This window comes from Bufo bufo, chromosome 6, assembly GCF_905171765.1.
Source record: "Bufo bufo chromosome 6, aBufBuf1.1, whole genome shotgun sequence".
Taxonomy (NCBI): Eukaryota; Metazoa; Chordata; class Amphibia; order Anura; family Bufonidae; genus Bufo; species Bufo bufo.
Window position 1 is genome coordinate 295,372,147 of NC_053394.1, and position 12,042 is coordinate 295,384,188.

A 12,042-nucleotide genomic window follows, 5' to 3' on the forward strand; every position below is an offset into this window, starting at 1 on the left:
CAGATGGACAATGACCCAAAGCATACTGCAAAAGTAACCAAAGAGTTTTTTAAGGGAAAGAAGTGGAATGTTATGCAAGGGCCAAGTCAATCACGTGACCTGAATCCGATTGAGCATGCATTTCACTTGCTGAAGACAAAACTGAAGGGAAAATGCCCCAAGAACAAGCAGGAACTGAAGACAGTTGCAATAGAGGCCTGGCAGAGCATCACCAGGGATGAAACCCAGCGTCTGTAATTGACTGCAAAGGATTTGCAACCAAGTATTAAAAAGTGAAAGTTTGATTTAGGATTATTCTGTCCCATTACATTTGGTTCCTTAACAAGTGGGAGGCACATATGCAAACTGTTGTAATTCCTGCACCATTCACCTGATTTGGATGTAAATACCCTCAAATTAAAGCTAACAGTTTGCAGTTAAAGCACATCTTGTTCATTTCATGTCAAATCCATTGTGTATGGTATATAGCCAAAAATGTTAGAATTGTGTCGAAGTCCCAATATTTATGGACCTGACTGTAGTTCGTGATTAATATAAATGGGAGTGTTCTGGGCCGATAAGCAGAGTTGCTGGGTGAAACAAGGGACATGGAATAAGAGAGGAGGTAAACGCCACAAGGTCATGACTGCGCACTAAGAGTCTCCACATGCTAAAAGTCTCAACAAGCTGGGAGAGTACCGCACATGTGGGACGCTAGGATATACGGCACTAGCCAGCATCCTCTTCAGCAGTGTGAGACGCCACAGCACGACTCCAGGAGTGGTAATGTTGAGCTCAATAACTTTGGACATATTTATTTACTAATATATCCATTTATCAATAATATACACTACTAAGACCTAAGAAATTTACTAACTAAGACTTTTAGGTGGATATATTATATTGATTGTGGCTATGTGGAGATGAGCAAAGGAGCGGGCAAAAGGACATAATAGCCATTTATATTAATCACAAACTATGTGGTTACTCTAATATACAATATTATCTGCATTCTATGTGCCATTACTATTTGAGGGTGCTAATCTATAAGGGATATCCATATTTTCAATTATTTTTATTTAATTTTATTCAATTTTCCAGATGATAGTGTGCCTGTCAACTTGTTGTACGTATTGAATTTTCCATTTGGCTGTGGGTTGGCCTGTGGCAGTGCACCTGGGTCTATGAATACAGAGGGGTGAGTTATTGTATTACATAAAAGTAGCAGGTAGAATGACTGTGGTAGAGCCCTTGTAGAACAGAGTAGTGCAGGGATGGCCAACCTGCAGCTCTCCAGCTGTTGTAAAACTACAATTCCCACCATGCTCTGCTGTAGGCAGTCTGGGCATGCTGGGAGTTGTAGTTTTGCAACAGCTGGAGAGCCGCAGGTTGGCTATCCCTGGCGTAGTGGATGGAGCTAGTTACTGTAAGGCCCCTCGCAGACGAGCGTGTCCGGATTATGTCCGGATCGGTTGCGGATGCGTTCAGTGAAAACTGTGCGATTTCGCAAACAAAGTCATTCAGTTTTGTTTGCAATCGCGTTCAGTTGTTCAGTTTTTATCGCACAGGTGCAATGCGATTTACTGTGTTTTGCGCACGTGTGATAAAAAATGAATGTTTACAAACAACATCTCTTAGCAACCATCCGTGAAATTCGCATCTGCACTTGCTTGCGGATGCGATGCGATTTTCACGCAGTCCCATTCACTTCTATGGGGCCAGCGTTGCATGAAAATCGCAGAATGTTCTATATTTCGATTTTTCACGCAACGTAAAAGTGATGCGTGAAAACCACCGCTCATGTGCACAGACTCATTTAAATGAATGGGTCACGCATTGCACCCGCACGGAATTCTCGCTTATGTGAAAGAGGCCTAACTCTGCTTCCAGATTGGCCATCAATATTAGGCTACATTCACACGTCAGTATTTTTCTATATCCCGTTTTTTGCGGATCCGTTGTTCCTGAAAATGTTTCCGTATGTCATCCGTATGTCATCCGTTTTTTGCGAATCCGCAAAAAAACGGAAACATGTATAAATTTCAATAAGCAAATAAAGTTGTTTGGATTTCTTTGAAAAATTAAAAAAAAAAAAAAGTGAATAAAAGTTTATAAAATAAAAATTTTATTTCCAGGAACGGAATCCGCATAAAACGGATGACATACGTAATGACATACGAATGTCTTCCGTTTTTTTGCGGATCCATTGACTTTGTATTGTACCAGGATCCGATTTTTGCGGAAAAGAATAGGACAAGTTTTATATTTTTTCGGACATGCGGAACGGAACAACGGAAACGGACAGCACACATTGTGCTGTCCGATTTTTTCCAGGACCCATTGAAAATGAATGGGTACAGAACTAGTCCAGATCTGTTCCGCATAAAACGGAACAGATCAGGAAAGAAAAAACGGACGTGTGAATGGACCCTAAAAGTACTGAATTCACCTTGGATTTCAGACCTACTACACAGAAAGTGGTAACATTTGCAACCAACACAACTAATTGAGCATTCTTTGAGATTGAAAATCCACAGCATATTTGTTTTTCCCACACTGACCATGTCCATAACATGTGGATGAGATTTGTAAAATTACATTCACTTGACTGATACTGTAATCCGATGTGGACTTTACCTGCTGAAATCCAAATGTACTGATCCCTATGAACAAACTAGAGGATACATCTGTATTATATAAGGCATGAGTTTGTACTCAGAGAACATATTCTTAGAGGCCTTGGAACCAGATCTCAGAAAATTTGGAGGTTTGGGTGTAGAAATTCCTGGAGGTTGATTCAGCATGATTAATTGCCATTCCCATTGCCAAACATACACCTGTGGAGAACCTCTCCCTCATTGCCTTCAGTTTAGCAAATGCTTGTCAGCTCTTCCTAAACAAGGGAACATGAATTAGGTGAAAGAGCTTTAGAGTAAGCTCAGTCCTATTAAAAAGTAGAATTTCCATCCTGAGAGCACTTATCATCATTCTCATAGGGCTACTGTTTATTTTGTTAATATACCAAGATTAAATTAAATTGATATGTATTTCAGTACATAAGTGAAAGATAATACAGTAGTAACATACATGGGCGACTGATGGGAATGGTAATCCATTACTGTGAAGGCATCTCAGCAACTTCGGAAGATGAGGGTGTGGTAAGCTCCAAATGATGTAGTGCTGTAGGACAGTTTAGATACAAAGGAAAGCACTTTAGCTGAAATATAAAAAAGGGGCTCCGCAACTTAACAAAATGGGGCACTCTCCTGGTACCCCCGTTAGACCTCCTGCACTGAAGCCTTTTCAATATTGGGACAGGCTCTTCTTACACACTTAAAATGTAGTTTAGAAGAGAACACCAGTGGACTGGTTCTACCCAACCTTGGTGTCTTTGGAATGGCCCCATAGCTTCCACATGCACACTTGTACTTGATAGTATATTAATTTAACATATTCCAATTAATTTATTCTGATTTCTGTATATGAGGCTACATCACTATACATGTTATTTGTATGTATAGTCCTACATATAGTGCTACATATAGTTTACTATTTAAGCAATATTCCATGTCTAATGGATGAAGTGTGTGCAGTGAGTCAGAAACAAGGGGTTAAGGCTTATTTCCTGTTGTCCACTGTGGATAGTTAGTATTCCAAAGTTGCTAATGAGGTACCATGGTGGTAGATATCAATTCCTGATGTCTATTGGAGGGGTTCTTTTTAATATTTCCGATGTCCTCTGGTTGGGGAGTTGAATAGTTACTGTTCCAAATCACATCTCACAACAAAATTGCAGCCATTTTCAAGAAACCACAATTCAGTAGTAACCAACTATAGATAATTTTAGTGGGTATGTCTTATAGTGCAAAATGTAGAAGCTACCTACTCTGTTATGGTGGTATGTAGGTACATTAGCTGACACTGTGATGGGATTAGTATTACAAGTACTAGTGGTGGACTTAGGGGACTAATGACTGTGTGGTAATGGTTTCACGGCCTGGACACAGTGATGTCCAATTTTGCAGAGTGTCTACTCAATGTCTACTCAATGACTAAGATTTTCTACTCCAAGTTCAGCGACTCACTGGCAGTTAGTTTTAGAGGGCATTTAGGAACTTACTCAATGTCCTCAAGATCAGCTCAATATCTAACTATGTGTTTTGCAGCTGATTGTGCATACACTACGGTATGATATTGTCTACCTTTCTGTTGGATGACTGTGGGATTTGTCAGTAGAGAGCAAGTTCTGCAGCCATTAAATCATACAGGCTGAATTGTATTGCAAAACAATCACCTCATTGACAGTAGTCTGACCACAATGAACTCAGTCAGTGCAATAATAAAAACAAGGAAATCCTAGATTTAGGATGGGCTTAGAGACTAAGATGTTTTGTGTACCCTTCCTATGAAGAAGTCTGGTTCTTGAGAGAACAAATCAACAAAATTGAAATGTCATTAGGCATCAAGGCAAGTATGTGTCTGACACACAGTGCATGCCCACAGAGTCTGAAAGAGAGTTGAGAACAGCTAGAACCCTTTTTTTGAGTTATCATTTACCCTGTTGTGGGGGTAATCCCAATTCCTGAGCTGTTAAGTGACTATTGCAGAGAACATGCCAGCATTGTGTTTGTGTGAAGTTTGTGCATACTATTGTGTCTCCCTGCACTTCAGGGTGCCATATCACTTGGTCTCATATGTCTTACACTATCTTTGTTGTGGTGTGCCATGTCTTGTGCCTTTTAGCTTCTGACAAATGCCAGCTAAGTAACCCGATATAATGTGCATCACCATGGGTAAAAAGTCCAATGTGAGTTTTGGGGGGATGTATAGTCGTGATTAGAGTTGAGCGAACCCGAACTGTAAAGTTCGGGTTCGTACCGAACTTTAGGTTTTTCGGCACCCGGACCCGAACCCGAACATTTACGTAAAAGTTCGGGTTCGGTGTTCGGCACAGCAGCCAATCAACAAGCGTCATACTACTTGCCCCAAAAGGCCATCACAGCCATGCCTACTATTGGCTGTGATTGGCCAACTGCAGCATGTGACCCATCCTCTATTTAAGCTGGAGTCACGTAGCGCCGCCCGTCACTCTGCTCGGATTAGTGTAGGGATAGGCTGCAGCTACTGTGAGGGAGAGATCAGGGAGAAATCTTATGAAGAACTGCTTTTTTACTCAGCGATCTGGGATTAGACGTGCATAAATTACTGTGAAATTTAAGCCACAAATTCCGCTGTCATATAGAGTTTAATAAAAATTTTTTTAGTGCAATACCCTACATCAGGGTTTTTATTGGTGGTTAATTCTTTTTAACAGACTTAACCACTTTTTACTTTGCTTGGTGAACGCTAACTATGAGGCAAACTTCTAATAAGGGACGCGGTCATGGTCGTGGTGGTGGTGTTTGTGGAGCCTCTGGTGCAGGGAGAGGACGTGGCCGTTCGGCCATAGCTACACGTCCTACTGAACCTACTACCTCAGGTCCCAGTAGCCGCCAGAATCTACAGCGATATTTGGTCGGGCCTAATGCCGTTCTAAGGATGGTAAGGCCTGAGCAAGTACAGGCGCTAGTCAATTGGGTGGCCGACAGTGGATCCAGCATGTTCACATTATCTCCCACCCAGTCTTCTGCAGAAAGCGCACAGGTGGCGCCTGAAACCCATGCCCATCAGTCTGTCACATCACAGCCAACGTGGACAAGCTCACGTTCATTAAAATGAACCAGGCTTGGATCCCTCAGGACTTGTCTGTACCTTGTGCAGAATAGACAGTTCTATCAGCCTCAACCATCCATCCTTGTACTCAAGTGCACTTATTCCTTAGGTTTTTTTTTATATGTCCCAATATTTGTGTAAAAATGCAAAATAACACACATCTGTGTTGGCTACCTATTCCTCCTTCACCGCCGCTTCCACCTAGACCGCCACGTGAGCCTACACGGCCACATCCACCCATTCACCGCCTCCTCAACCTCTTCCTCCTACATCATTCCTAATTTTTATTTTTTTAAGGTCTTTTATGTTTTTTTAATTCATTTCCCTATCCACATTTGTTTGCAGAGCATTTGTCATGCTCTTAAGCACATTTTGCTGCCTTTTGCAGCCCTCTAGCTGTTTCCAGGGCTATTTTAGAGCCATTTTAGTGGCCAAAAGTTACATTGCATTACTGGGTGCATTATAAGAACACTACTGAGGGTAGGGGGGCATTACTATGGACACTATAGGGACATTACTTCAGACAGAGAAGGGCATTACTAGGGGCAGGGGGCATTACTATGGGCACTTTAGGGACATTACAGGAGCAATGGGGCATTAATGTGGGCACTATAGAGACATTCCTGGGGCCAGGGGGACATTACTGTGGACACTATTGGGACATTACTGGTGGCAGGGGGGCACTGCTATGGGCACAATAGGGACATTACTGGGGGGCATTACTGGGGGTACAATAGGTACATTAATGGGGCAAAGGGGGCATTACTGTGGACACTAACATTACTGGGGCAGGGGGGCATTACTGTGGGTACTAAAGGGATGTTACCGGGGGCAAGAGAGGAGGATATTACTGGGGGCACTATGGGGGCAATATTATTACTGAGGGCACAGTGGAGCATCATTATTACTGGTGGCACGTGGTATCCTAATAATTAACTTTGTTTTCAGCATTTATAGTATTAGCGGTTTCACCTCTATCCTCCTTATCTCCCTTCAGAGGAGGAGGTGGAATACCGCGGCTGAGACTATTATCTGTGTTAAGATTATCTGTGTTAATCATTTCAAGTGAGATATATCCTGTATTTCTGACACTCCTAAGGGAAAATGCCCCCTAAGTCCGCTAACAGGAAATCTACTGGGCTATCATCTCCTAAGAGCTCGGGCTTGAGTAGCCCCTCAGCAAAAATAGATAGATTCCTAAAAAAATCCCCCCCACCCAAGACAAGACAGGTCCAGAAAGCACAGATACTTCAGAAGACCCCTGATATTTCTGATAAAACAGAGCTGGTGAGCGAAACTGTGGGTACTAAGGGGGGAGATAACAGGATGGAATTGATTGATAATAAATTGACTGATATATTGACTGCGGTTCATTTATCTAATCAATCGCTGGGGGAGCTTTCTTCAAAGGGTGCCTCTGTGCAATCTGATATTTCCCTTATAAAAGATGAAATGAATAAGATACGGGATAAAGTTAAGGATCTACAGGGATTTACCCAGGAAATGAAAATAGATCTGGATGCGACCTCTGGGAAAGCCAAGACTTTGGAACGTGAGAATAAGGCTACTTTCACACTTGCGTTCGGTGCGGATCCGTCTGCATAAACAGCTTTTTCAGATCTGAGTTTTCACATCGTGAAGACTCAGATCCGACAGTATATTCTAACACAGAGGCATTACCATGGTGATGGGGACGCTTCAAGTTAGAATATACTAAGAACTGTGTACATAACTGCCCCCTTCTGCCTGACAGCACCCGATCTCTTACAGGGGGCTGTGATTCGCACAATTAACCCCTCAGGTGCCACACCTGAGGGGTTAATTGTGCGTATCATAGCCCCCTCTAAGAGATCAGCTGCCGCCAGGCAGCAGGGGCCAGACCACCCTCCATCCCAAGTTTTCAATTCATTGGTGGCCAGTGCGGCCCCCCCTCCCTCCCCAGTATTAAATTAATTTGTGGCCAGTGCGGCCCCCCTCCCTCCCCAGTATTAAATTCATTGGTGGCCAGTGCGGCCCCCCCCTCCCTTCCCTGTATTAAATTCATTGGTGGCCAGTGCGGCCTCCCCTCTCCCCCCCATAATTAAAATCCCCCCCCCATCATTAGTGGCAGCGGAGAGTTCCGATCGGAGCCCCAGTTTAATCGCTGGGGCTCTGATCGGTTACCATGGCAGCCAAGACACTACTGCAGTCCTGGCTGCCATGGTTACGTAGCAATTTTAGAAGCATTATACTTACCTGCGCTGTCTGTGACCGGCCAGGCGCTCCTCCTACTGGTAAGTGAAAGGTCTGTGCTATAAGCAATGCGCCGCACAGACCTTTCACTTACCAGTAGGAGGAGCGCCCGGCCGGTCACAGACAGCGCAGGTAAGTATAATGCTTCTAAAATTGCTAAGTAACCATGGCAGCCAGGACTGCAGTAGCATCTTGGCTGCCATGGTAACCGATCGGAGTCCCAGCGATTAAACTGGGGCTCCGATCGGAACTCCCCGCTGCCACCAATGATGGGGGGGGGTGATTTTAATTAGGGGGGGAGGGAGAGGGGAGGCCGCACTGGCCACCAATGAATTTAATACAGGGGAGGGAGGGAGGGGGGGCCGCACTGGCCACCAATGAATTTAATACTGGGGAGGGAGGGGGGGCCGCACTGGCCACCAATGAATTTAATACTGGGAGGGTGGGGGGCCGCACTGGCCACCAATGAATTTAATACTGGGGAGGGAGGGGGGCCGCACTGGCCACCAATGAATTTAAAACTGGGGAGGGAGGGGGGTCTGGCCACTGCTGCCTGGCAGCACCCGATCAGGGGGCTGAGATCCGCACAATTAACCCCTCAGGTGCGTCACCTGAGGGGTTAATTGTGCGGATCTCAGCCCCCTGTAAGAGATCGGGTGCTGCCAGGCAGCAGGGGGCAGTTATGTCCACAGTTCTTAGTATATTCTAACTTGAAGCGTCCCCATCACTATGGGAACGCCTCTGTGTTAGAATATACTGTCGGATCTGAGTTTTCACGATCTAACTCAAATCCGATGGTATATTCTAACATAGAGGCGTTCCCATGGTGATTGGGACACTTCAAGTTAAAATATACCATTGGATTGGAGAAAACTCAGATCCAATAGTATATTAATAGGGACTCCTGACTTTACATTGAAAGTCAATGGGGGACGGATCCGTTTGCAATTGCACCATATTGTGTCAACATCAAACGGATCCGTCCCCATTGACTTGCATTGTAAGTCAGGACGGATCTGTTTGGCTCTGCACGGCCAGGCGGACACGAAAACGCTGCAAGCTGCGTTCGGGTGTCCACCTGCTAAGCGGAACGGAGGCCAAACGGTGCCAAACTGATGCATTCTGAATGGATCCTTATCCATTCAGAATGCATTGGGGATGAACGGTTCCGTTTGGGGCCGCTTGTGAGAGCCCTCAAACGGATCTCACAAGCGGAACTCCAAACGCAAGTGTGAAAGTAGCCTAAACTATTAAAAGATAAACTGGCTTTCCTGGAGGATACATCTAGAAGATCTAACTTGAGGCTGATAGGATTCCTGGAGGGGGCTGAGGGTGATGCAGTAGCAGAGTTTGTACAAAGCTGGTTGTTAAATAATATTGGGATAGAATCCCTTTCGCCTTCTTTCTGCGTGGAAAGGGCGCATAGGATCCCAGGTAAAAAAAAACCTCTGGGTGCCCCCCCAAGGACGATGTTAGTTAGGTTGCTGTCTCAAAAGGAGAGGGATAAGATCCTGAGGGAAAAGCTGGATATTAAAGATCTGCTGTTTAATGATAGCAGGATTGAGATCTATTTCTAAAAATACTCAAGATAAACGCAGGGAATTTCGAGAGGTGAAAAAGAAGCTTGCATCCGCAAAAATTTTATATTCCATGATCTACCCAGCAACCCTTAGATTAATATATGAAGGGAAGACTTTGTTCTTCCCCAAATTGGATGGATTAATATTCCCGCGATAGTGGGCCTAGTTGAAACTCACCTGACCCCCGAGAAAATCTCCTGTATGAAAAAAAAGTGACGAAGCCGCTGAGGAGAAACGCGCGTCGAGGTCTTGCGCTTAGGGTTTGTATATCCACCTGGGCTTGGTCATGTCTTCAGGTACGTCCCAGGTTTTAAGTGTATATTGGGACATCAATTTAGACACTGCCATATACAGCTTCTATATTGGGCCTATGCTATTGATTAGGCGATACAGACACATAATTGTGTGCCTGTGTGTAAAATAGGCTGTGGATATTTTGGTACCAGGCACTATATATATTCATGTTGCTGATGGTTGCCATGGACGTTGGCTGTGGACCGCATTAACATCCATAGATTTCTTTTGAGGTAATTGCAGTGTATTGTGTAATTCCCCATCGGGGTGTGGATATGGTATGCTACACACCACTTTGATGTATATTGGATGTTTGCGTGTCACAGTATGAACCTGGTACCCGATAAGTGCTTATCAGCCTTGTGGGGATACATGATAGTCCAGTGGTATATATGCCCTTTGCTTCTCTGTATAACTCTTTCCATCTTGCCGTTTCTCTCCATATTTTATATATACAGGGAGTGCAGAATTATTAGGCAAGTTGTATTTTTGAGGATTAATTTTATTATTGAACAACAACCATGTTCTCAATGAACCCAAAAAACTCATTAATATCAAAGCTGAATATTTTTGGAAGTAGTTTTTAGTTTGTTTTTAGTTTTAGCTATTTTAGGGGGATATCTGTGTGTTCAGGTGACTATTACTGTGCATAATTATTAGGCAACTTAACAAAAAACAAATATATACCCATTTCAATTTATTTATTTTTACCAGTGAAACCAATATAACATCTCAACATTCACAAATATACATTTCTGACATTCAAAAACAAAACAAAAACAAATCAGTGACCAATATAGCCACCTTTCTTTGCAAGGACACTCAAAAGCCTGCCATCAATGGATTCTGTCAGTGTTTTGATCTGTTCACCATCAACATTGCGTGCAGCAGCAACCACAGCCTCCCAGACACTGTTCAGAGAGGTGTACTGTTTTCCCTCCTTGTAAATCTCACATTTGATGATGGACCACAGGTTCTCAATGGGGTTCAGATCAGGTGAACAAGGAGGCCATGTCATTAGATTTTCTTCTTTTATACCCTTTCTTGCCAGCCACGCTGTGGAGTACTTGGACGCGTGTGATGGAGCATTGTCCTGCATGAAAATCATGTTTTTTCTTGAAGGATGCAGACTTCTTCCTGTACCACTGCTTGAAGAAGGTGTCTTCCAGAAACTGGCAGTAGGACTGGGAGTTGAGCTTGACTCCATCCTCAACCCGAAAAGGCCCCACAAGCTCATCTTTGTAGATACCAGCCCAAACCAGTACTCCACCTCCACCTTGCTGGCGTCTGAGTCGGACTGGAGCTCTCTGCCCTTTACCAATCCAGCCACGGGCCCATCCATCTGGCCCATCAAGACTCACTCTCATTTCATCAGTCCATAAAACCTTAGAAAAATCAGTCTTGAGATATTTCTTGGCCCAGTCTTGACGTTTCAGCTTGTGTGTCTTGTTCAGTGGTGGTCGTCTTTCAGCCTTTCTTACCTTGGCCATGTCTCTGAGTATTGCACACCTTGTGCTTTTGGGCACTCCAGTGATGTTGCAGCTCTGAAATATGGCCAAACTGGTGGCAAGTGGCATCTTGGCAGCTGCACGCTTGACTTTTCTCAGTTCATGGGCAGTTATTTTGCGCCTTGGTTTTTCCACACGCTTCTTGCGACCCTGTTGACTATTTTGAATGAAACGCTTGATTGTTCGATGATCACGCTTCAGAAGCTTTGCAATTTTAAGAGTGCTGCATCCCTCTGCAAGATATCTCACTATTTTTGACTTTTCTGAGCCTGTCAAGTCCTTCTTTTGACCCATTTTGCCAAAGGAAAGGAAGTTGCCTAATAATTATGCACACCTGATATAGGGTGTTGATGTCATTAGACCCCACCCCTTCTCATTACAGAGATGCACATCACCTAATATGCTTAAATGGTAGTAGGCTTTCGAGCCTATACAGCTTGGAGTAAGACAACATGCATAACGAGGATGATGTGGTCAAAATACTCATTTGCCTAATAATTCTGTACATGGTGTAATAAAGTGATATGAATTTGGATATATTATTTCCACTGGCTTTTTTGTTATGACAAGCTGAGTACCACTCATGTTTCTCTTCCTATTCTCGTGGGGTCAGTGTGTATATTCATAATAAAGTACAGTATGAACCCATCGGACAAAGAATAGATAAAGAGGGCAGGTACGTGTTTCTTCACTGTAAATGGTTCCAGACAACTTGTATATTGGCGTTTGTCTATATT

At 43.7% G+C, this 12,042-nt stretch overlaps 1 protein-coding gene and 1 long non-coding RNA gene across 3 annotated transcripts in view; one reads left to right on the forward strand and one right to left on the reverse strand.

Moving 5' to 3' along the window:
* The first annotated feature begins 1,148 nt into the window (after positions 1-1,148).
* The window catches only part of LOC121004381 (keratin, type I cytoskeletal 13-like), a 90,149-nt gene continuing 79,255 nt past the window's right edge, over positions 1,149-12,042 (forward strand). Inside the window, exon 1 of one of the 2 annotated variants that reach the window (XM_040436574.1) lies at positions 1,149-1,177. In XM_040436574.1, coding sequence (XP_040292508.1) covers positions 1,164-1,177 — 14 coding nt within the window. In that variant the 5' untranslated portion in view covers positions 1,149-1,163. Of the gene's footprint in view, positions 1,178-3,111; positions 3,138-12,042 lie in introns of those variants that run through there. The other variant, XM_040436575.1, reaches the window with a different exon arrangement.
* Positions 2,644-12,042, reverse strand: part of LOC121004391 — a 28,142-nt gene continuing 18,743 nt past the window's right edge. Inside the window, exon 2 of the long non-coding RNA XR_005779704.1 lies at positions 2,644-2,872. This is a non-coding gene — a long non-coding RNA (uncharacterized LOC121004391). The remainder of the gene's footprint in view (positions 2,873-12,042) is intronic.